Source organism: Callithrix jacchus, chromosome 1, assembly GCF_049354715.1.
Source record: "Callithrix jacchus isolate 240 chromosome 1, calJac240_pri, whole genome shotgun sequence".
Lineage (NCBI taxonomy): Eukaryota > Metazoa > Chordata > Mammalia > Primates > Cebidae > Callithrix > Callithrix jacchus.
Genome location: NC_133502.1, coordinates 174,043,446 through 174,068,697, shown reverse-complemented (window position 1 = coordinate 174,068,697; position 25,252 = coordinate 174,043,446). Strand labels below are relative to the sequence as shown.

The 25,252-nt window shown below is 42.3% G+C and overlaps 1 protein-coding gene across 33 annotated transcripts in view; it reads left to right on the top strand.

Annotated features, from left to right (window-relative positions):
* MAPKAP1 (MAPK associated protein 1) overlaps nucleotides 1-25,252 on the top strand; it is a 264,752-nt gene that overhangs the window by 221,837 nt on the left and 17,663 nt on the right. For 28 of the 33 annotated variants that reach the window (XM_078327210.1, XM_078327318.1, XM_078327273.1 and 25 more), the window contains one exon: nucleotides 10,120-10,257. The exons of the other annotated variants lie outside the window; for them this stretch is intronic. In XM_078327210.1, the coding sequence (XP_078183336.1) occupies nucleotides 10,120-10,257 (138 nt within the window). The remainder of the gene's footprint in view (nucleotides 1-10,119; nucleotides 10,258-25,252) is intronic. 33 annotated transcript variants of the gene reach the window in all.

The following is a 25,252-nucleotide window of genomic DNA, read 5'->3' as shown; positions in this document are numbered from 1 at the left end:
ACCTCCTGGCTCAACATCTCCCCTAGATTGTGGTATTTGGGGGACAGAAACTCACAGTGTTGAAAGGACTTTCTTACCCCTTATCTCTTTGTCCAAGCTTGTTTTTACTGACTGGGGAGATCAACCTGGTTTTTCTGATCAGTTTCATGCTGAGAAGTGGTTTAACAGTTGCGCCACTTGTACTCACTTGGTTTATTTGCCTCATCATTTATCAGTGTAGACCCTTCCCATGTCACTGAGGGGATGTTACTGAACACATAAGATACCATGAATTCTATTTTATCAGAATCACATCTATAACCTAATAAAGTAATTCTGTGTAGGGTTTACAGAGTCTGTATAGGATTTATAGAAAAATGATAGAAAATGATTTCTACCAAAAGGTTCTGTGGTTACTTCCATTATCTCCTCATAAAACTATCCAGTATGTATAATCATAAGACTTGTGATTATGGTAGTTATTTATCAAAACATCAAGTACAAAAGCACATGTCCTAGAGAATACAAAAAGGTTTCGTCTCATAAACTGGCTCCAATCAAGTTTGTAATGGCTGCCCAGAGCGTTATGCTGAGGCAGCATCTCCATCTGTGTCTAAGGGCAACATGAAGAAACTCTGTGATTGATTAAAAATGTCTGCCCTGGGCCTGAGCATGATGAGAGGCAGCATATTTGCCATTTCTTGTCTTCCCTGCCTTATCTTTCCTACAGCAGTGATTATTTAACCCACTAGTCAATAACCACGGGCCAGCACTCAAAGGAAGACTTTATTACGTTGTTATTTTTAAGTATACAACATGCAAACTTAAACATGATAACAGCACAAGAGAGTGAAAGCATCAGTGGTGGCCTGGACTGCCTCACTCCTCAGGCCCACTCTCAGGCTAAACGTGGTTCTGGGTGGCCGCATAAATAAAACATTTGTCCTTGTTAGTTTTCAGTGGGGTACCTGTGGGGTACAGTTCAAAGTAATCACGTAATCTGAACATGCATGTCCTTAGGAAGTGGATTGATCTTCCATGTTTCTATTTCACTTTCCCATTGAACACTAAGGAGGTGCCCTTCTCCATTCTAAGACATGATCAAAAGGAGATATGCATTACCTTTAACTCAGAAATCCCTGGATCATTCAGTAATTTGAAGATGGCAATTCGGATATTAAATGATTGATTGTTCAGTCCCTATTGTAACAGCATTTCCTGAACCAAACTTTGGAATTGACTTATATTAATGAACTATTGAGGCAGAGGATGCATACTATCAAGACTGCTTCCAGAAAAGTCTGTTACCATTTTAGCACTTAATGCAGTGATTGGCTTAGGGAAGAATCACCCAACTGGGAATATTGGAAATGCTGGGGGCTTTTCCTAAGGCATATCTTCCTCTAGCTGCTCCCAGAGTCACCGTTTTAGGAATTCCTGTGGAGTAATCCAGGGTTATTAATGACAGTGTGTTGCGTTCCTCAGGTGGCTGAGAAAGAATTGAGCATTGGAAGAAGTTGCAAAGCACTGGTGTGATGAGAGTTAACCCAGAGTTCTGTGCTCCTTTGATCACTTCCTTATCTTTGGCACCTGAGCTCCAGCAGCACAGCAGGGCCTGAACATGGGGAAGATCAGGTTTTCCCCATTCTACAAGTGATACTGTAAATCCTCTTAGGGCCTACTTCTTCCTCGCCAACCTTGTAAGCTCACCTGAGGTATCCATTTACTGAGAGTATTTAGTTTGGTGATCTAACTGTCTCATGCAGAATCTTTGTAAATGCCTTCTCTGCAGAGAGAACTTAGCCCTCAGCCAAAGACACATCTTTCTGGGATTAAACAGTCCCAGGCCTCATTTCATAAGCTCTGCCCTGGTGCCGTGTCCTATGCTGACTACTGCTCTGCATTCGTTCATGTCCAGGCCGCCTCTTGGTTCTCTTGGTTTGCATGCCAAGCCTAACAGTCTAGTCAGGTATGCTCAGACTTGTCATTGAGTCTCTTACTGACCTCATATTAGAATTGGCAGCTTTTAGCTGTGGTTCCCAAACCATTTCAGAATGGTTAGTCCCTTGAATGGAACCAGTGATCCTGGGCCTAGGACCCCACTTGATCTCAAGAAAGTCAAGCTCTACTGGGTTTCATTTTAGTTGTGACTGAAATACGGTTTTGTCATCTATTTTAGGTGCCTTAAGTTGCTGAAGACAGTGCTTTTTGTATTGTAATACATTTGATCAGTGTGTGAATACATAGGACTCTTGTAAGGCAGGTGAGCTGCTCTGTTTAAGCCCTGGCCTGGTAGTATAGGGTTATGAATTATGGTTACAGCTCTGTCATTAATGGGTGACATCAGACAAGTCATGTCCCAGACAAGTCATGTCCCAGCCCTGAGCCTCAGTTTCTTCATATGGAGAATGAAAACCCCAGACTAGGTGATCTCTAAGGACTCATTAAGCCCAAACAGCCTATGTGTCTGATCTTGTGTGTAAATTCAGACAAGTTTCAAAGACTTCCCTAACTGCTCTGTGGATGCTATTGATTGGCTGTGTATATTCAGCAAAATCCACTCTGGCGAAGAGTTGTTCAGTGGCACTCCCCGGGGACTTTTCCAGGCTTTCAGAGGCTCTAGGTAACCTGAAGACAAGAGGATTGTAGAATTGTATAAAAAGCTCCTCCAGGATTTAACAACAGTGGGGCATTTGTAGCCTTAGATTCAAAGCTGTAGGAAATTGATGAATGAACCACAGCTCATGATGTCTGAGCAGATAAACAGTAACTTAGGAAATACACTAAGACATGGAATGTTAAATGTCTTAATTTTGGCCGAAGTGGTGTTTTAGCTTTTTTGAAGGATATTTTAAGAGTACCTTAGGGAAGGGTGTACCTCCCAAGAGTCAAGCATTTTTGTCTGGGACAGCAGGAAACAGCTGGCAAGTCAGAACTCACCAGACAGCTAGACCTGGACTTCAACCCAAGCTCTCCAGTTTACTAACTTGATTCACCATAGCTAATACACCATTTCATCTTTCTGAGGTTCATCTTTAATAATAATTTCAGTGATAATTGAGCTCTTATTATGTACCAATATGTGCTAAGTTTTTATGTACTTACGCCATTCCATCTCATGACACCCAGGAAGTTGGTACTGTTGTTACCTCCATTTTACAGAGGAGGATGCTCAGGCTCACCGAGGGAGCAGTGACTGTGCCCAGGATAACACCAGTGGGGATATGTCAGCACAATCAGGGCCTCCAAATTGGTGGCCTGGAGACCCAGTAGGATGAGGAAACTTTTGTTCCTAGCACAAAACTTTTGTCCCTAGCACAAAAGTTTCCACAACTCCAGATCTGAGAACATTCTTCCTGATTTGAACTCTTGGAGATTGTGGGGAAGAGATATGCCAGTGACACTTGGTGATGAGGTTACTGGAGGGATTTGTGGGGATGAAGGCATTGGTCTCCCCAGCTGGATCCTGGTGCTCCCAAGACTGGGATGTAGAGAAGGTCCCAGGGAGAATTCTTCTCGCCCTCCAATCCTAGGGCCAGGCAGGTCCTTTATTCACCTCCCTCTCAGGACTCCCTGAGCTCCCCAGACTTGACCCTCATCACTGAGTCTGTGTTACATCCTTAACGCAGTGCCTGACTTCTGATAATAAAGATCATTAGAAGGAGTAATATTCATCGCTAGCTATGTATCAGGCACAATTCCAAGCTCTTGTCATGCCTTATTTCACTTAATCCTCACAACAAGCCCATGAGGTATCTATTTTTATAATCTCCGTTTTATAGAAATTTTTCCAAAGTCATGTAGTTAGGAAGTAAGAAAGCTAACATTTGAACAGAGGAATTTCTGACTCCAGAGTTCCCATCCCTAAGCCCTCTCTACTGCTGCCTTTAAATGTAAGATGGGTTAATACTGCCTTCCTAATTAGAGGTGTTATAAGCTCTCAATAAGCTGCTGTACACAAAAGGACCTAGTGTGGGGGCTCCCCAGAGTGGGCGCTCAGTCTGTGTGAGAAGATGCTACCCAGTGCTAATTTCCTTTTATGGAAATATTTTGGTTAGTTAAAGCAGACGGGGTCTCCTTGTGAAGACTCTAAAGCCTTGCACAAATAGTTTCCCCAGAGAGCTATATACACATTTGGAGTTGCGTTTTGTTTATTTTGAGCTGTCTTGTTAAGGAAGGATTTATATGCTGGCATTGATGTAGGACAGCAATCAGGCAATGTTTTCTGTCTTTGACAGTTGGTGTGATAGTTTGCTTCCAGTGAAGTTTGACTCACTGTATCTGGAAGCTGTCAGAAGTGGGAGCATGAAAAGGTCATGACGGATGGCTATGGATAAGTGGTTAGGGGAGAGAGCTGGTAAGGGAGACAAACTGCCTCCCTTGTTTCCAAGAGAAGGGGCTGACCCTGGCTGCTCCTGGCCAAGCCCTGTGCTCTCTTCTTCCCCACCTGCCAGAGCTGGAAAGAAACCTTCGAGGCTCCACTTTTGAGAGGGACACCAGGTTGGGTATAGTGTAGCTCATGAGCCCTTCCCAGCAGCGCAGCCCCTGGCGTACCACCAGAACTGCCAGAAGTTCTGCTCAAGAATGCTAGAAGGCCGGGCGCGGTGGCTCACGCCTATAATCCCAGCACTTTGGGAGGCCGAGGCGGGTGGATCACAAGGTCAGGAGATCAAGACCATCCTGGTCAACAAGGTGAAACCCCCTCTCTACTAAAAATACAAAAAATTAGTTGGGCATGGTGGTGCGTGCCTGTAGTCCCAGCTACTCAGGAGGCTGAGGCAGGAGAATTGCTTGAACCCAGAAGGCAGAGGTTGCGGTGAGCCGAGATCGTGCCATTGCACTCCAGTCTGGATAACAACAGCAAAACTCCGTCTCAAAAAAAAAAAAAAAAAAAAATGAATGCTAGAAGGAAGTGTTCTTTCATTGAGAATGACTTTACCATTAGCAAGACTTCAGCATACTTATTCTTCCCCACATTTTAACAGGTACTGAATTCTGAAATGGAAACAAAAAATGTCAGCTTTTAAAGTGATGTTTGTTTTTATTTTTGGTGAAATGTTTGTTTTGGAAAATATACAGAAAAGGAAAGGATATAATTCCACTAACCAGAGTTGACCACTGTTACCAGTTTTTGGCACATATCCTTTTGATATCTTTTCTATAAATGTTTTTCCTGTCCTTTTCACTTAGTATTGTGTTACAAGATCTTTTTGAGTCGAAACTTTCCATGGTTATGTTGTATTTCATCATTGTTGGGTCAGCTATTCCTCTATTATTGGCCACTTCAGTTGGAGAAATGTCCATGTGTAACAAAAGGCAGTTTCTCTCTTTTCCTTGGAAATACACGTGTGCTTCGAATTACTTAAAACTGTTCATACGTGACACTGTAAGGAGTTCCTTTAATGACTTTACGCAAAAACTTTAGCCAAGGAAATCAAAAACTGTGCTCAGTGGTCAGAAAGAAGAATATTAATCAGATTTCATGCTCCAGTTTGCCATATAAGAACAAAAAATAGATAATGTGCGTTTATTGGCACTTTTGAACATTTATTTGTTTGTTGGTGAAAATTGAGAGAGGAGACTGAGGACTCCTTGGGCAGAGTTCCTGACTCAAACTGATGAGGCTGTGCAGAGCAGCAAAAAGAACCAGGATTTGAGACCCAGCTCTGGGTTTGAACAGCAGCTGTTCCACTTAGAAGCTCCCTGACCTTAGGCAAGTACCTTCCCATTCCTGGGATATGTTATGTAAAACATTTAGCATGGTTCTTCCAGAATAGTGTATTGGCTAAGGAGACACATTCTGGAACCAGACCTCCTGAGTTCAAATTCCAGCTTTGCCACTAATGAGCTGGGTAATCTTGGGCAAGTTACTTAACCTCGCTGTGTTTCTGTTTCCTCGTCAGTAGACTAGGGATGAACATAGTTGCCACTTCATAAGGTTATTAGGAGATTTGAGTCCATGCACACAGTGGATTTCTAACCATGCTGGCGCATTGTTGATGCCATTTAATGTTAGCTTTTTTGCTAATACTGGAGGTGCTCAGTAAATGGCATCTGTAACTGGCGTCACTGTTGGGCCTTACTAGAAAATTGTACTGAATGATCCCTGGTGCCCAAGCCTTCTGAAGCAGAAATGGCAGTGAGCCTGCTAGGGTTGCGCATTTGCTCTTTGCCTGGGCCTTTACCTTAAGAAGCGGGACTGTGTGTGTAGCCGCCCTCTTCCCCCAGTGTTCTGCTGTCACAGGGAGACAGTGCGGCTTCTGCCTACAACTCATTCATTTCCCTTAGCATAGAGAAGAGGCAGTAGGCCAGGCACGGTGGCTCACGTCTGTAATCCCAGCACTTTGGGAGGCCAAGGTGGGCAGATCACCTAAGGTCAGGAGTTTGAAACCAGCCTGACCAACATAGAGAAACCTCATCTCTATTAAAAATACAAAATTAGCCAGGCATGGGGGCGCATGCCTGTAATCCCAGCTACTCGGGAGGCTGAGGCCGGAGAACTGCTTGCCCAGGAGGCAGAGGTTGTGGTGAGCCGAGGTCTTGCCACTGCACTCCAACCTGGGCAACAAGAGCAAAACTCTGTCTCAAAAAAAAGAGAGGCAGCAGTAACAAATGGGGCACTACTCGACCTCCGCACTGGAGACCCCACTAGCCTGGCTTCCACAGCCTCTTCCCCCCACATTACCGCAGTGATGCCCCAGGATCCTCTCTGACTCCCCCTTCTCCCTCATACCCCATGTGTGGTCATTTGCTACTCCTAGTGCTTTTGTCTTTAATATGCTCATCCCCACTGCACCCCAGCTGCAACCCTCCTGCCCTGGCCTGGGCTGTGGCACCAGCCTCCTCACTGATCCCCCCTCCACCAACCTAACTCCTCCTTGTAACCAAGAAGACTACCTAGTGCTCCCAAGCCAAGGACAGAAAGGTCTCTGTTTGCCTCCAGGCTGGATTCTGGGACTCCTGTCTCTTCAGTAGTAGGTGTGCTCTCTTCACACTAGGGGTGTGCATTAAGAGGGCTCCTCCCATGGAGTGCCTCAGGCTGAGGGCTGCCCCCTGGCAGCAGGAGCAGATAGGGTGCTGCAGCGCTGCCTGCGCTGCCTTAAGAAGCTGAGACAGGTATTAAGAGGGTAAGATTATTTAATGTACAAAAGGATTTTTCCCATCAGGAAAGATTCCCCTACAGGTTCCTTTAAATAGTGACTCCTCTAGGCAGGCGAGTGTTTTACAGATCATTAACTACTTGACTGAAAGCCTACAGGGCAGAGAAACTTAAAACTAAAGTGTTGGAAGCCCCTGCCAATTACAGATCAATCCAAAATGAAGATAAAGTAGCTCTGGAACTAGAAGTCAGTGGGCAAATGTGATTCGATTCAGAAAGAATCTGATTCACATGCAACTTTTTTGGAACACACCAGTTGTTTAAATGATATTCCACCTGTCTGCCCATCTTGAACCTATTGCATTCATCTCCCACATCTTCATCCCCAAGCCTCATTCTTGGGGTTCCCCTCTGTGAACAGTGACTGCACAATAACCCCAGGAAAGGGCGTCATTGGGAAAGTGTTCTGTGGCTGTGCAGAGCTTAGGCAGTTGATGCAGAGATACAGCCGGTAATGGATGAACTATACGGTAACAATTTGCAGATAAAAATAATAGAAGTTAAAGTGTACTTTACATGATAAAAGAAAGATGAAAGAGGACGAGAGTCTGTTACATCTGAGATGGTTACAAAAGTCCTGCTTTGTGAAGTAGGCTCTGTTGAAAAGATTGATGCAATGGGGAGTGACCTTGGCTTGGAGCAGGAGCTGGTGATGTATGTATGAGCATCCCTCTGCTAAATGGACCCAGATTTGTAGCACTAATATACATGGGAGCCCAGAACCAAACTCAGTACGGCAATAAATCAACAGCCACTTTGGGTGTCATTTCTGGTTTATATTCCACTATTGTTCTATCACTTTAATTCATGTCACTATCATCTTTTCATCTGGAACAGTTTTATATAATTTTCCAGTGGAGTTACCTGACAAATCCTATCAAATTAACAAGGTACATTAACAGTATTGACTGACTACGGCTTCAAGAGTTGTAGGGCCATAGAACAAAATTTTAAAACCACGTCTCTGGTAATGATTTTTTTCCCGTTCTTTCTGAGAAAAGAATGTGGAGCAGGGTTATTTTCACATAAGAGATATGCACATTTATTCTGCTCTACTCATTTTGACTTTTATAAATGTCAAGAAGCAGAAGAAAGGGAACACACACACACACACACACACACACACACACACACACACGCTACCAACAACCATGGCTTCAGTACTTTTCTTCTTTCAGGGAACTATAGAAATGTCCAGATCTTTAACAATTAATGACCAAATTGAAGGCAAGAGTGTAACTGGGTAGTCGTAATCTATTTTAACTGAAATGTAATAAAGCTGGTCTCCTGATACATTCTCACCCCCCCTGAAATCATCTAGACCTGAACATCCAGAGTCAGCTGGACTTATGACATTATGCCTAATTGAAATATGGTGTTCCTGAAATAGGTCTAATGACAAATTCCAGCATTCGATTAGTAAAAAATACCAATTGTTCATCTTTACCAAAGACCACACGTACTGACCAGGACTAACAGCCATCTCTGCCTCCCTGGAGGCAGTGGAGGAGCCTCTACTATAGTCTGTCTGCACACAGTCTTCTGCCTTTGTCTAGCTGGTATTTGGGATTTATTTATGCATAAAATAAAATACAAATGAATGGAGTGTGTAGCAGACCTAATCACTAGGATTTTGTTTATATATTTTTTCTTTTTTAATTTTAAATTTGCCGTCAGACTGTGGTTGGGGAGTGTGTGTGTGTGTGTGTGCACGCGCGCGCGTGTTTTATTTGGGGGGAGGTTAATTGAATTGTTTCTTTTATCTACTGCTGCATTTGGCTTACTGAGTTTTCTGACATTTTGCTCAAAAATTTCGGAGTGTGATTTGTAGGATAAAATATGTTAACTGTGTCTTTTCTGTTTCACTATGTACTTTTGGTTATTTTAGTTATTTCGTATATCTTCATTTTGCTTTTTTTCACTTTGACCCTGACCCTTAAACTATGGCCTAAAAATTAATTACTTTTCAGGTTCAATATGGGGCCCATTCTAGAAGGCATGTTAAAAGGTTTTTGTCTCACTTCATGAACAGATTCGTGAATTTTCAGCGTAAGAAGAAAAAGAGCGCATCTAGCCTAGATCACGTGTGCCGGGCTATGCATGTACTCTCTGTAGTACTGGGAAAGCAGTTACTATGCATTTCCACACTTCTCCCAGGGCCCTTCCATACCTGACATTAACTTTATTCCCGGTCACCATACAGCGTGTTGCCTTTTAAGCTCTGAAAAGGAAATCTGAAGTACCAGTGTTTAACATTCTGGATTCCTGTTGTAAAGTCTTTGTTGCATAAAGCTCACACCCAGTACCGAGTCTCCCTCAGTGGGGGAGCGGTGACCTCTGCAGCCTGAAGCCAGGCTTCAAGACTTGAACTTGGAAGGTTTTATGTAAAGGACCTTTTAATCCTCTCGTGACTTTCCTTAAATATAGGTTGGATAATTATTTAGTGTCACAGAAAGGAAGAGTTATTTTGTTCCCCTATTTTTGGTGTATAAGGTTGTTTCAGATCAGAAACTGTACATTAGTAGCTTAGCTATTTATTTAGCTAAAGGGATGTTACAGCTTTATCTGTCCACCCCAGATCTTCTTCTTAAATGAGAACAACAGCAAAAAGAGCACTGATCAAAACCGTTTTTTAAATAAAACTTATGTCATTGCAATATAGAGGTAATGTATGGTTGTGAATAGGTTCTCTGTGTTGGAGCTACATTATGTCTCAGAAGGCTTGTTTCTTAATACCCTCTCACACAGTTTGGGGGTTCCCCCACCCCCAGCTCACCCACCCAGGAAACCAGACTGTGCAACTTCTGCATGCCATTTGGACTGTCTCCATGTTTGTCTCGGGAAGCCCATGGCATTCCCCAAAGCCCTAAGAAAGAACCTCATGTTCAGATTTATAAATAATAAATCAAGTGATTACCCTGAAATCACTCACACCTTCTACTTCTTGTGGTTTCCTTTTTGTCCTCCCCTTGGCCTTACAGGTATCTCTGGAGACAAAGTAGAGATAGACCCTGTTACGAATCAGAAAGCCAGCACTAAGTTTTGGATTAAGCAAAAGCCCATCTCAATCGATTCTGACCTGCTCTGTGCCTGTGACCTTGCTGAAGAAAAAAGCCCCAGTGAGTAGTCCCTTTTATTTATGTCTCCTTTCTCTCTTTCCCCTCTCTTCCTTTCTGTGTGCTGGGTGCCAGGAGAATATATTGCCACCGTGTCCTTTTTTCCTTGGGTCTGTTTTAATTCATTACCAGAAATTTCTTTTAATCAAACGGGATTGTATTATGGTGCCCAGAGCCTGACATGTGCCCCCATCCTGTTCGGTCTTGATGGCAGCAGAGAACCTTGCAGCTCACCTCCTGACCTCAGCAGCCCAGCCCTGGGAGCTAGGGGCACAGAGCCAGATTTCTGCTGGGAATTTGCACTCACCACAGCCCTCATTTCACTCTGTGCTCCCTTCCCTTTCCCATTTGGGGAACTTGACCAGTCAGACCTGGACCTGCCTTCCTTCCCTGTGAGATAGAGGGAAGCTGGGGATTTCCCAAGGTGGCGGATGCCTAGATTTAGATGTATCCATCATGCTGGAAGTGTCAGCACCCCCGGATTATTGGCAGCTGTATGACCTACCAGCTCATAATTAAACTCTTGCCTGGTCCTACAGAAGAGATCACTGCTGGGTTGGCATTCCTCCACTTAAATTATCAAAGTAGATACAGTCCAGTTATGTATTTTGGCATATTATACTTTTGCAGTTAAGTAATTGGGTGTAGCATTTAGATTAATCACTTAATCATTTTAGGACTCTGGTCCTATCAAGGGGCAGAAAGGACACATAGATCACACTGAAATTCCTCTGTGGAAGAAAAAATGTTAAACTATATAAGCATTTGTTAGTTGCCTAGAGAATGCTATAAGATAATGGTCCTCAAAGTCTGGTACAGACCAGCAGTATCTGCAGAGCCTGTTTAAAATGCAGTTACCTAGGGCCCACCCTAGTGGATTGTGATTCCATAACTTGGAGTCTGGACTGAGCATCTAATTTTTATTAATCCCCTATGTTCAGTGTTCACTAAATTTGAGAACAAATATTATAAGGAATTACTTACTCAAAAGGAACAATGAGAAATGTAAAGGCCAGCAAGTGTTTATAATACGGTTCAAGTTTTTGAGATAACACTGACTAAATAGGGGCCTGAAGAGCACTGAGCCCCTGAAGGGGGCAGATAGACTGGGCACTTGCCACATTGCTTCATTTATGGGTGGGTGTTTAATTTTTCGTCAAACTCTGCTGGACTACGTATTCAACTCATTCGCCTACAGCTTGGCGAAAAGGGAGCACTTAGGGGGACACAGGGAAAGGAGGAAGGCCATCCCACACCCTTCCTGCCATTCCTGTCATCCCAGTGAGGCCTCCAACCCTGCAAGAAGCTGAGAGAAAAGTGCCTGCTGCTGGGGGGAACTTGCCTCAAGGTTGCTGGATTCCCTCTGCCTTTTGATAAACATCTTCTTCCTAATCCCGCTCATTCAGTTTGTCGGCCAATAAAGATGTCATTGTTCTAGCATCTTTCTCTCCAAGAACTGAGGATGCTTTGAAAAGTAACATTTTATAAATTCAACATGTCTCTGAGAATTGAAAGGCAATCACTTCTGTGTTGCATAAAGGGATAAGCTGGAGTGGAAACGTTAGGGAAAGAACTAGATGCAGGATTCAGGTTTTTTCCTTAACAAAGAGGCTCACTGCACCAGTAATACACTGCCTAAGTCCCAGTCACCTATAGCATTGCTTTTTAAACCATGTTCCTCAGAGCTCTAGGATCTCAGAGGGACCTCGGGTATGGGGGAGGTAGGGGAGGACTGGGCATAAAGGCCTCCCCTTGAGCCAAAGGAACTCTACTTAGCTGTAGACACAAAGTCTTCCTATATTGCCCAGGCTGTTCTTGAAATCTTGACCTCAGGCCATTCTCCTGCCTCAGTCTCCCAAATCCCTGGGATTACAGGCGTGAGCTACCACTCTCAGCCAGAAAAAACTATCTGCAACAGGCTTACAGAATAAAATGCAGACTGTTCAGCATAGCCTTTGCAGACATTGACAAGCAGCTGACCACTCTAGTCTCATAGCCCATGTTTCCCATCTCATCTTTGGGCTGTGGTCACTGTAACTACTTGCACATTCTGTGCTTCTGCTGTTCCCACTGCCTGGAATACGCCTTTTGAACCTGACCCCCTCTGACTTACAGACATTTCCACCTCCCCGTACTCGGCCTGCTCATTTTTCAAGACCCAGCTCCAGTGTTAGGCTCTCTGTGTTCACTTTGCCCCCAGGAGTTTGCACATGCACATGCCTCTAGGAATACACCACAGTGCTGTATTTATCTGTTGGAGACCCACCCCTCCCTTCCACCTCCATCTCCATACTGAACTAACTGACCCAGGAACTGGCTTCCATGTCCTCAGTCCCTAGCACAGAGCCTGCAGAGTCCTTCTCAGTGAATGTTTGTTAACTTAAAACTAAACTTAACGAAGCCAGGATTTAGAAACATTATGTGAAAAGGTTATTTCACATAATTTATGTTGTAAAGTGCCCAAACAAAGATGTATTAAATGAATCGGCTTGATGCTGTGTGTTTTATGATTTCCAGTATCTTCATCAAATTAATTCAGTGACTCAATCTAAGAAGTTCATCCTCAGACCATAGAATTAATCTGTGGGGCGTCTTCTCTTTCTTTATTATTTAAAGGATTAATGATAACCCTTCTTATCTTTTGTGTCTGTTGAACCTTTGAAAAAAGTTATTTTAACATCGCTAAAGAAATGAAAGTCACTATATTTCATAAGTTTAGCCTGTGATTTTTATCAGCATAGTGATGTATGTTTGTAGCCGAGTTTACATCAAAAATTATTCTTGGGGCCTTCTTGAATGAATTATGGCAAAGAGAGAGAGTCTAGAAGTAGATAAGGTTTTTGATTTCTGCAATATATTTCCTTTTTCATGTTTTTATCTCTGGTAACACAAGTGTCTTGCTGAAGACCAGAGCGTGTGACCAACTGGAATAATTTAGTTGTGAAAACAGAGTAGACGTGTTATTAAACAGCTTCTTTACAAAAAGACATTAAGTGTAGGGAGGATAATGTAGTTGTCCCCAGTCTTATTTGAGACATGTTTGTCAGAATTTTGAACAGAAAAGAAATGGTTTTTAAAACCTTTGACTGTGGCCGGTTTGCAGTGTTTATTGAGAAAGCCGCTGTCAAACCATTAATTTGGTCGTCATAAGGCACAGAACTCAAGTTTAATTGATGCCATATCCAAAAAGTGTGTGAATAGCTGACTTGGCAAAGGGACTGAGCATTTGAGTGGCTGCAGGGAAATGCATAATTACACATATTGCGGGACCGGAGAGACCCAGGCTCAGAAGCTGCGCCTCATAAACAGCAGTTCCGTGACTCGCTTTCCATTCCCCTTGACTTCTCCCTCTTAGGCTGGGTTCTCAGAGGGAAGATTTATGGCTCTGTCCCTGTGAGTGTTTAAGGACTTGAACTTAATGACTAGATAGATACATGCCTAAAAAATTGCATGTGTAAATTTGGATTCTTAAAAGAGTTATTTGAGAAAATGTGTGGATCACAAGCCTTGAGAAATTAAGAGTAAATTCTGCCTTTCTAGATTTAAGGGGGAAAAGAAATCATACTGCCATTATTATTTGAATCAGTGATTCCTCTGTCAGATTTTGCCACTCCTTAGGACATCTTTTGCTATTTTGAAAGATGTCATAAGCCCCTAACAGGTGAATTGATTATAACTGGTCAAGGATATATACAACACATACAAGAAGAGAATGTTTCCATATCAGAAACTACCTTGTTTAAATTGTCTTAGGGAAATACTTTTCCATCCTTATATACATCTAGATATGGTTTTTTTGTTTTTAAGAGACAGGGTCTCACTATGTTACCCAGGCTGGACTCAAACTCCTGGGCTCAGGTGATCCTCTCACCTCAGCCCACTGAGTAGCTGGGACTAGAGTCATGTGCCACCATGTTCAGTTTAGACACAGGCTTTGAATGCTATGGCTCTCTTTTAAGCACTAGCCTCAAATTCCTACCCTGAAACAAAAGCAAGGGCTCTTTCTGTGAAGCTGGTACCCATCAGAGACACTCAGGCTGTATTTCTGAACCAGACTCAGCTATGCCAGATCTGGGTTCATCATAAGAAGGTTATGCACGTTTAGTCTTTAAAGGAAGCAGCCTATCATTAAGAAATCAGATTTAAACCTTAATAAAGTAGCTGTCGTCTTTATAGCTGAAAAGAGTGCTGTATCTCAATTAAGTATAGATCATATAAAATCTTAAGGAAGCAACATAATGGAGGTAACCTGATTACATTCTCTTGGAATAGTATAATTCAAAGGAAATCTGATTCTGTTCATGCTGGTTATATTAGGGGATTCTTGTTTTGTTTTGTTTTTTGTCCAAAACACCGTTTGGATACAAGATAGGAACTCTTTGGGGTTAGGAGTTAATGACAACTGCAGGAGACTGGTAAACCCTAGTAACTAGAACCTGCTAGATATTGGAGATGAGATTCAGTTAAGGCTAGGAGTTAAATGAGCTGGGCTTACTGCTGACCTACCATTTAAATGAATCTTTCTTTTCATAAGTACTTGACAAGATCTGTAAAGTAGTGTATTTAATTTACTAATTAAATTAAAGCTACTGAATAATGATTTGTCCACACTGATTTAGCTTAAATAGAAAAGATCAGCATTGTTGTGATCTTCAGCAACCTTAATGGCCAAGCCAGTTAGACACAAAGGCCTCTTGTGTTTTATAGGTCAGAAGGACATAGGTAAGCCCAGGCTGTAATTGAATTGCCTGCACTGCACCCTGCAGTCACAGATTTCCTTTGGCTTTCCATTCCATTGTTGCACTGGGGCTTAAGAGAATGTTAACGCGGTAATAGGCACAGGGCCTTCCCCATTATACGTCTTGCTATCGAGCGGTTCTGCATGACTAGTTAAAGAAGATGGCAAGAAGATTAATGAAAGCAAGGCTAATACAGAAGGGGGTACTTTTGCAAGACTTCTACCGAGGAGATATTAGAGCTGAACCAGAGCTTGGCTTTTTCTTTATCCTGTGACCTTTGAACCTGCCTTACTGTTGAGAGCTGCCAGGGAAGTCGACATTTTGATTGATGTTGGTACACGAGTCAGTCTTTCCCATTGAATTCCACATCTGCACGAAAATAGCTTTTCTAGCAGAATTCATACTGGCTAGAAGTGATAGCCAAATTGATGGCTGAAATGCTTTTATGTAGTTTTCATTTAAACTAAGGGTATTTGATGGTTTAATTCAGTATCCAGTTTTCATAGATTCTACATATTCACTTATATGTTTTTAATGGGTTCATCAACCCGTAGTGAAAGACCAGTATTAAGAATGTTCATAGGTTTGCAGACAGCTCCAAACAGGCTTTATAAAGAGTAAAAGCAGTCAGTCATCAAACCCTAAGGGCTCAGGGAAACTGACTTCAAGGTTTATGTAAATAAAGCAGATTATCTTGCTGGTTTTTGGAAAGCTATAGATGGGCTGATCTGAAATCTCACCTCTGCATCCCACCTTAGCCCCAGCTCAGAGGCTATCTCGATCCACCCAGATGCTAGGTTCCCTAACCTGGCATTCCAGCTGCAAGGGATTGTTGTGGGCTACTTGTAAAACAACAGCCTTGTGCAGATACAAACTTTGCATGTTCTCACTGATTTTGTTACGTGTTTATGGAGCTGCAGGCCTCGCATGTGTGTGTGGCTGAATGTGCCAGTGTGTATACCCCCAGCAAAGGAGAACAGGGAGACTGTGGCTGAAAGACTCACGCTTGTTACAGAAATCAACCTGGACACACCCTAGCCTATCCATTGGATCCTCGACACCTGATTTCTTTCTCCCTATTTGACACGGGTAGTTCTAGCAGAGAACACACGCTTGTGCTCTCTCTGTGTCTCTGTCTCTGTCTCTGTCTCTGTATCTCTATCTCTATCTCTATCTCTGTCTTTCTCTCTCTCTCTCTGTCTCTCTGATGTGATATGCATTTTAGTTCCTAAGGGAGGAGATACCCAGGAATTTTGGCATATTCTTGAGATGCTCTCATGAATGCGTGAAAGAGGAATGAGGATGACTTTAGTTACCTTTGGATGAAAGAGCTGCAGTCCTAAGGTGAACGGGTGGATAACCACAGCCCTGCTGGTGCACTGAGGGCCCAGCAGGTGAGGCACCGGGAATACAACTGGAGCTGGAAGGCTACAGCCCTTCCTCAGGCTCTGTCCACTCCTGGGAGATCCAGGCACTCCAGACGTTAGGTGGACAAGTTATGTTGTGTTTTTATTCTCTAACAAGGACTTATTTCATAACTTCCAGATCAAATACAGTAAGTACTGCCTGATTACAGAACACAACGGACTCTCACATATTAACGCCCCAGTTATTGAATTGCCTTTTCATAAGAGTACTCTGGAGCACAATCAGGAGCAGGCAGTGCCTCATCCTTTTAACAGATATGTTTCCTAGCCCTATTAAAAGGGGTCTTCATCTATCCTGTCAAAAGAAGTCTGCTGGGGTTTTTTAGTTTAATTACACTATCCAATTAAAACTCCTTGCTGCATTCGGATGTGCCTCTCCTTGGGCCTGAGTGGATATGACATTTACAAGACTCGCCTTTCAAGCAGACAATAGTGTGATTGATGAGGTGCACATTCAATGAAGGAGGCGAGTGCCTGTGGAAGTGCTGCTTAGTGCATTTTGATTTATTTATCATCTCCTTCCAAAACAAGGGGGCTGCTGGGGAGATGGGTTTAGGCAACCAGAGGGACCACCACAATTTTTCCTAGTGTGTGGGAGGGAAAGAGTGCACCACAGGATAAAGGTGGATAAAAACCATAAGCAGAGGACCAGCTTGCATCACCTAAGTCGAACTCTTTTCTTAGGTTCTCTGACCCACTTTGGTTTCCCATAACCTCAAGCGGCAATCTGCTGTTAAACAGGCACATTACTGCACTTTCAGGGAACAGTTTGCTGGGGCTGGATAGCATTGGCCAGGCCCCTGAGAATTCAGCCAAGCCAGCATGTGTCCCATTGACTGACCTGGTCAGCATTAGGTGACAACTTGGGCACTAGGCATGCCTATTTACACTCCCTGCATCCTCCAGAAATCCAGCAGCCTCTGTCCAGTCATCACCAGTGCTTGATGACTCTTTCTCTAACTCTGCCTAAGCGCAAAGAGCATTTAAAAGTGCCTCTGGAATTTGGAATCAGCCAAGAGCAAGTGTGGCTCTTCACAAAGGGGTATAGAGGCACAATGGAGAACTTCTCACAGTCGCAGTGACAAGGCAAACCCAGCGTCTTGCTCTTAAACTATTGCTGTTTACCCTCAGTGTATGATAGATGGGTGCTTGTCTCTGTAGTTCCTAGAAAAAAGGTGTTTTGACCGCATGTTCTCTCTCATAGGCAGTTGTTGAACAGCGAGAAAACATGGACTCAGGGAGAGGAGCATCACACACTGGGGGCAGTTGGCGGGGGCCTAGGGGAGGGACAGTGGGAGGTGGGGAGGGATAACATGGGGAGAAATGCCAGATATAGTCAAAGGGGAATAGAGGCAGCACACCACCTGGTTATGTATGCACCTATGCAACAACCCTGCATGACCTGCACATGTACCTCAGAACCTAAAGTAAAAGAAAAAAGAAAAAGTGTTTTGTTACAGTGGGCCCTGGTAGGGTACTATGAATTTAGGAACTAGAAGATTCTACTCAGCCCCAGACAGTGGATAAGAAGAGCACACCTCCCATATTCATCATCAGGTACTAGAGTTGCTCACAGGGGATGTTGTGGGTATGTTTACAGAATGTGTAAGGATGTCTGTGATGAAAATTGGCTGGTACTGAGATACTCATTGAGTTTTCTTACATTCTCTGAAAATTTGCTTCTGTTGATTGGGATATTGATATTTGTTAGAGTAGAAAACATTTTGAGGGTATCAACATTTTTTTTCCTCCTGGGAGAAGCCTCCTTTTTGCTATTAAGTTTTCACTTAACTGTTAACTTGGGCTTTATTACGGGGACCCATTGTAACAAAACAATTGCCTAGGTAAAATGAAAAATTTGTATTCATTTGCATTTTCCTATAGATTTTGATTACCATTTTCTCAAATTCATACTTTCTTGATTTTAATATGAGAAGAGATCCTAATTGAGAAGAGGGTAAGGGCAGGGGCTGTTCCCTACTGAAAAATTCTGTGTGAAAGATTTCTCAGCTGGATAAATGATGGGGATAATCTGTTTTCCCTTGCCTCCTGCCTAGCTCTAAATTGTTTTCATAATAAATAAATGGAGAGCTTAGATTTTAAGTTGTTCTCTTAGACATGGAAAAAGTAAGCCATAGTTTCATGAAAATCAAAATGTGTATTTCTTACAAGACTCTATATGCAACTTCCAACACACGGTAACTGCTACCAGATTAACCTTTCTATCATAAGTGATTAGAAAACTGAACAAACATTAAAAAAATACTTTTAGACGTTAGAAAATATGGAGTATAGGACTATGGTCCCTGAGAGAAAGGTAACAAAAGAGGTGAGACTGATGATCGATTCAGCTTTTCCCCAGAGTTTCCCAGGAAGAGAAAACCCAAGGAAAGTATGACAGTCTTACTGAGCTGGAAGACAGAGGTAAAAGGTGGAGGAGGCTAAAGCAACTGAAATTTGCAGGATAGAAAATGGAAGGGAGAAAGAGCTCTGGAAAGAGCCCCTTGAGTCTTTCACTGTATGTGAAACTATGCATGTTCTCAGTGGGACCTTGCAAGGCCAGGCAAACAACTACTGAGGAGCTGTAAACTAGAGTTCTGGCTAACCAGAGTGGAGAATCTAGGGTATTTAGTAGTGATTCCAGGAAGGCCGTATCTTAGAAGTAGGACTAAATTAGCCATAGCCATAGACTAAAGACTGCTCTCGTCCTTGCCAAAACCTTAAAAGGAATCTTGAAAGGATCAAACTGATCCACAAGTAAATTAGCCTCTACCAGAACAAAGCCTAATACTCTGTAAAGGACAGCACAATGTAGAACCCCCAGTGGAATATTGATAGTGTCCAGCATTCACTTAAAAATTACTTGACATGCAAAAAGCAGGAAAATGTGTATCATAACTAGGGAAAAATCAATCAATAAAAATAGAACCAGAAGAGGCAATGGTGATAGAATTCACAGAGAAGTTCCTTAAAACAGCTATTATAAATATGTTCAGGGACTTAAAGGAAAAGAAGAACTCAGAAGAAAAATTAAAACTTAAAGAGAACCTAATGAAAATTCCAGAGCTGAGCAGTACAATGCCTGAATCAAAAAATTCACTAAATCGTCCAAGCATGGTGGCTCACGGCTGTAATCCCAGCATTTTGGGAGGCCGAGGTGGGCACATCACCTGAGGTCAGAAGTTCAAGACCAGCCTGGCCAACATGGTGAAACCCCATCTCTACTAAAAATTCAAAAATTAGCCAGGTGTGGTGGTGCGTGCCTGTAATCCCAACTACTCATGAGGCTGAGGCAGGAGAATTGCTTGACCCTGGGAGGTGGACATTGCAGTGAGCCAAGACCCTACCACTGCATTCCAGCCTTGACAGCAGAATGAGACTGTCTCAAAAAAAAAAAAACAAATTCACTAAATGGGAACAAATTAGGATGGTGATGAAAAAAGATCAGCGCATTAGTTATCTATTGCCTCAAAACATATTGCCCCAAAACATAGTGGCTTAAAACAGATGTAACATTTACTGTCTTACAGTTTGGGGGGGTCAGGTATCCCACAGCTTAACTGAGTCCTCTGGCTTGGGGTCTCTCAAAAGGCTGCAGTCAAGATGTCAGCTGGGGCTGAAGTCATCTCAGGGTTTCATTTAGACAGGATCTTCCAAGCTCACTGAGTGATTGCTGGCAGGGTTTACCTCTTGGAAAAACCCTCAGTTCTCCAAAGAGAAGCTTATAAGATAGAGCTATCAAAAGTAAGTGAGAGAGAGTGCTAGCAAGGAATAAGTTACAGTCTTCTATAACTTATTCTCAGAAGTGACATCCCAACACTTCTGCTGATTTATTATTCGTTAGAAGCAAGTCACTAGGTCCAGCCCACAAACAAGACAAGGGCATCAGAAGCAGAAGGTAGGATCACTGGGAGCCATTCAGAATCTGTGACAATAAGTGAACTCTATGACAACAATAGAAACTATTCAAGGCACAGAGAAAAAAATGGATGAAGAGATTAGAGCCTTTGGAGTGACAGCAAATGTTCTAACATATATGTAATTGTAGTCTTGGTGATGGAGGGGAAAAACTATTCTGGATTTTATTAAAAATATCAAACCACCAATCTTGGAAGCCCAATGAAAAGCTAAGCATGATAAATATAAAGAAAACCACATCAAGGCACATTATAATCAAATTGCTGAGAACCAGTGATAAAGAGAAAAATCTTAAAAGCAGCCAAAGAGGCCAGGCACAGCAACTCACACCTATAATCCCAGCACTTTGGGAGGTCGAGGCAGGCAGATCATGAGGTCAGGAGTTTGAGACCAGCCTGGACAACATGATAAAACCCCATCTCTACTAAAAATACAAAAATTAGCAGGGCATGGTGGCACATGCCTATAGTCCCAGCTATTCAGGAGGCTCAGGCAGGAGAATTGCTTGAACTTGGGAAGTGGAAGTTGCAGTGAGCCGAGATCACACCCTTGCACTCCAGCCTGAGTGACAGAGCGAGACCCAGTCTCAAAAAAGAAAAAAAGTAGCCAGAGAAGGAAGACATATTACATAGAGAAACTGAGATAAGAATGATTGCTGACTTCTCACTAGAAACAATGCAATCCAGAGGACAGTGGAATGACATCTCTAAAGTGCTAAAAGAAAAAATCTATCAACTTAGAATCCTACATTCAGTGAAAATATCCTTCAGAAAGAAAGATGAAATAATGACATTCCAGGCAATCAAAAAATGAAATAATTTGTCACCACTAAACCTAACACTATGAGAAGTGTAAAGGCTGGAGGGGGAAAATAACAGAAGGAAACCCAAATCTGCACAGAGAACTAAGAGCACTCAAAATATCAGTTACCAATGATATGGGATGGACCAAGAAAAGGGAAACAAGCAAGAGAGACAATTTTCAGCAGGAATTGGCAAACTGTGGGCCACAGGCCAAATCCAGCCCACCACCTATTATAGCATGACCTGGAAGACAAGACTGGATTTTACAGATAAACATTTGCAATTGATGTGATAGTAGAGAACATTAATTTTTTATCTCATTTAAGTAAAATATCCCCTCAACCAAAGGAAAAAAAACTACACTCCCTATTAATAGATCTGTATTACCCAAAAGAACATTTTTAATGATTAAATTTTGAATTGTGTCAATGAAAAATGTGGATTTTTTTTCTCTTTTCTTACGTATCTACAAAGTATCCTCAATTTCACCTCTTGGTCCATAAAACCTAAAGTATTTACTATCTGGCTCTTTGTAGGAAAAGTTTGCTTGTCTGAGAGTGGAGGTGAAAAGGGAAGGGAGGGGAACCTCCCCCATCAGACAGTGTTCCAAGTCCTTTATATGCATTACTTAATTCTTGCAACCTCACAGAGTTGCAAGAATTAAGTAATCTACACTCATTATATAATTCTAAGATTGTTGAACTTTCTCCTATGATAATATAATTCTGACAACAACTTGTGAGGCAGATAATATTCCCATTTTATCAGTGAGTTAACTGAGGCTCAAAGAAGCTATATCACTTGTCCAAAGTTCTCTGTAGATGGAACAGAGGTCCACATTCTCTCTGCTACTGACACAAAGCCAAGGCACTTAAATGTCTTTGTTTTCTTATTTTTTATTTTTGTTTTTTTGTGGTTTTTTTTTTTTTTAAATTAGTGATGGGGGGGGTCTCACTATGTTGATCAGGCTGGTCTTGAACTCCTGGCCTCAAGCAGTTCTCTCATCTTGGCCCCCCAAAATGCTGGGATTACAGCTGTGAGCCACTGTGCCCAGCCAACATCTGTGCTTTCTTGAAGGAAGAATAACCCTAGCTCCAACTCACAGTGTATAGTCTTTTTTTTTTTTTTTTTGAGATGGAGTTTTGCTCTTGTTGCCCAGGCTGGAGTGCAATGGCGCATGACCTTGGCTCACTGCAGCTTCCACCTCCTGGGTTCAAGTGGAGCAATTCTCCTGCCTCAGCCTCCTGAGTAGCTGGGATTACAGGCATGTGCCACCACGCCCAGCTAATTTTTTTGTATTTGTAGTAAAGAGGGGGTTTCACCATGTTGTCCAGGCAGGTCTCAAACTCCTGACCTCAGGTGATCCACCCATCTCAGCCTCCCAAAGTGCTAGGACTATAGGCATGAGCCACGCGCCCAGCCTAAAGTCTTATTTTTTAAACAAATTTTACCCATTCTTGGTTATCTGGTTTCTCTTCCTAAAGGATATTAAGTGCAGAATATTAAAAGAGGGGAGAGAGAATGACAGAACTTAAATAATAAAGACTGAGAAGTGAAAGCTGACAAAAGTTGAGCAATAATGAAACTAAACAAAAACTATTGAAGAGCATTCCAAGAACTCAGTAAACATTGTAGTGTGGCGCAATTTTGTGGCACCACAGAGAGCCTTTTGCAACCCTGGGAGAATCATGATGTTCAGTGCTTCCACAGAAGAAAGTGATAGTGCAGTATTTTCTTTGCCTTAAACTCTAATGCAGAAGAAAGGTGTATAATATGGAATTTTAATGTTTAAAATGGAAAAAGGCTTTTTGCACAAAGGTTACCCTAGCTCTCCACTCCAGTGATTCTGGATAGATGAGGTTTCATTTGTAGTAATTTGGCCTCCCATAGAGTACTTGCAAACTCAAGCTTGTTATAGACTTTAAGTCCCTCCAAGAGGAAATTTCCAGGTGCAGAACTTGTTTCTTATCTATTTCTCTAAAAGCTGAAGAATAAACCTCAGCCAATACTTGGTTATTGAAATGCCAGAACAACTTGGTTATTTTACCAGAACAACTTACCCATGAATTAAAGCATCAAAAGGCCCTCATAAGCATTTGTTCCTAATTTATTTCCTGAAGTACATGGAATCATTTCTGCTACATTCAAAAGTTGGATACTTGTCTCAGGGAATAGTGCTTGTTGAATTATCTGCATTGCAAGCTGAACCAGCTATTTATTTCATGGAACACTATTATAACTTGAAAGAACAACTGACAAACTATGGTTATTCAAATGCATACTGGGCAGACCTTGTCTTGAAAATGAAGGAAGTGAGTCTGTCACTTCAAGGATAACAGGTGATAGTATTTAATGCCCACCATGAAGTTCAAACTTGCAGGTGAAAATTAGAGTTCTGGGAAACTTCCATCACTGTGAGCTTGGCTTCTCATTGCTTAAAGACTTTTCTGATATGATTAGTGGTGATATTAATGAATGTGATTTTTTTGATATTATATAATGAAATATGTCAACATTTGGAAAATCTGCATAACTCAGTGAACCAGTATTTTCCAGACAACTGCAAGATGTTACAAAATCAGGCAAGGGGAAAAATTCACAATGTAAGATAGACCAATGGATGTTAATGTAACAGAGTACAAAAAGTTTATTACTGAGGTTTGTATTCCACATTGCAACTAACTTAAAGAAACTACCATTTATCAAGTTCGGTGTAGTATCACAGAGGAATATTTACAAAGAAGAACATTAAAATATGCCTCACTTTCTCAAAAACTTCTCTGTGTAAGGTTGGCTTTTCTTCATTTACTTTAATCAAATCAGTATATCACAGCAGATCAAATGCAGACGCAGATAGGCGAATTCAGCTATTTTCTGTTAAACCAAATGTTACAGATTTCAAAAACATAAAAATAGGCCAGGTGCGGTGGCTCACGCCTCTAATCCCAACACTTTTAGAGGCCGAGGCGGGTGAATTGTCTGAGGTCAGGAGTACGAAACCAACCTGGCCAACATGGCAAAACTCCCTCTCTATTAAAAATACAAAAATTAGCCAGGCCTAGTGGCATTCCCCTGTAGCCCAGCTACTCCGAAGGCTGAGGCAGGAGAATTGCTTGAACCCAGCAGGTGGAGATTGCAGAGAGTCAAGATGGTGCCATGCGCTCTAGCCTGGACAACAGAGTGAGACTGTCTCAGAAAAAAAAAAAAAAAAAAAAAAACCATGAAATAATGCCACTCTTATTTAACACTGGGGAATAGAAGGGTTTTTCCACTTCAAAATAAGTTAACTCATAATGGCTTTATTATTTTAGTGAATTAATCAATATTTTTTAATTTCTCAGTTTTAATTTCTTCTTTTTTTCTTTTCTTGAGACAGAGGCTTGTTCTTTTACCCAGGCTGGAGTACAGTGGTCAGTACTCCAGGCGTGATTTCAGCTCACTGCAACCTCCACTTCTCAGGTTCAAGCAATTCTCATGCCTCAGCCTCCCAGCCCAGCCTCAGCCTCAGCCAGACGCCACCACACCCAGCTAGTTTTTGTGTTTTTAGTAGAGACAGGGTTTCTCCATGATGGCCAGGCTGGTCTCAAACTCCTGACCTCCCAAAGTGCTGGGATTACAGGTGTGAGCCACCACGCCTGGCCGAATTTCTAACACAATAAATATTGATAGGTATAATCCACATAAGTTTTCTGGACTCCTCAATAGTGTTTAAGACTATAAAGGGCTTTTGAGACCAAAAAGTGTGATAACTGCTGATATAAGGTCTTGAAAATCATCTTATGAAGCTTGGAACTTTATTCTGAGGATGATAAGAAAAAAAGCATTGCAGAGTTTTAAGTAGTTGAAGTGACATGTTAAAAGAATGACTCCTGGCCTGCTGCAGTGGCTCACACCTATAATCCCAGCACTTTGGGAGGCCAAGGCGGGCAGATCACTTGAGGCCAAGAGTTCGAGACTAGCCTGGCCAACATGGCAGAACCCCATCTCTACTAAAATTACAAAAACTAGCTGGGCCTGGTGGCACATGCCTGTAATCCCAGCTATTTGGAGGCTGAGATGGGAGGATCACTTGAACTCAGGAGGCAGAGACTGCAGTGAGCCCAAGTCATAC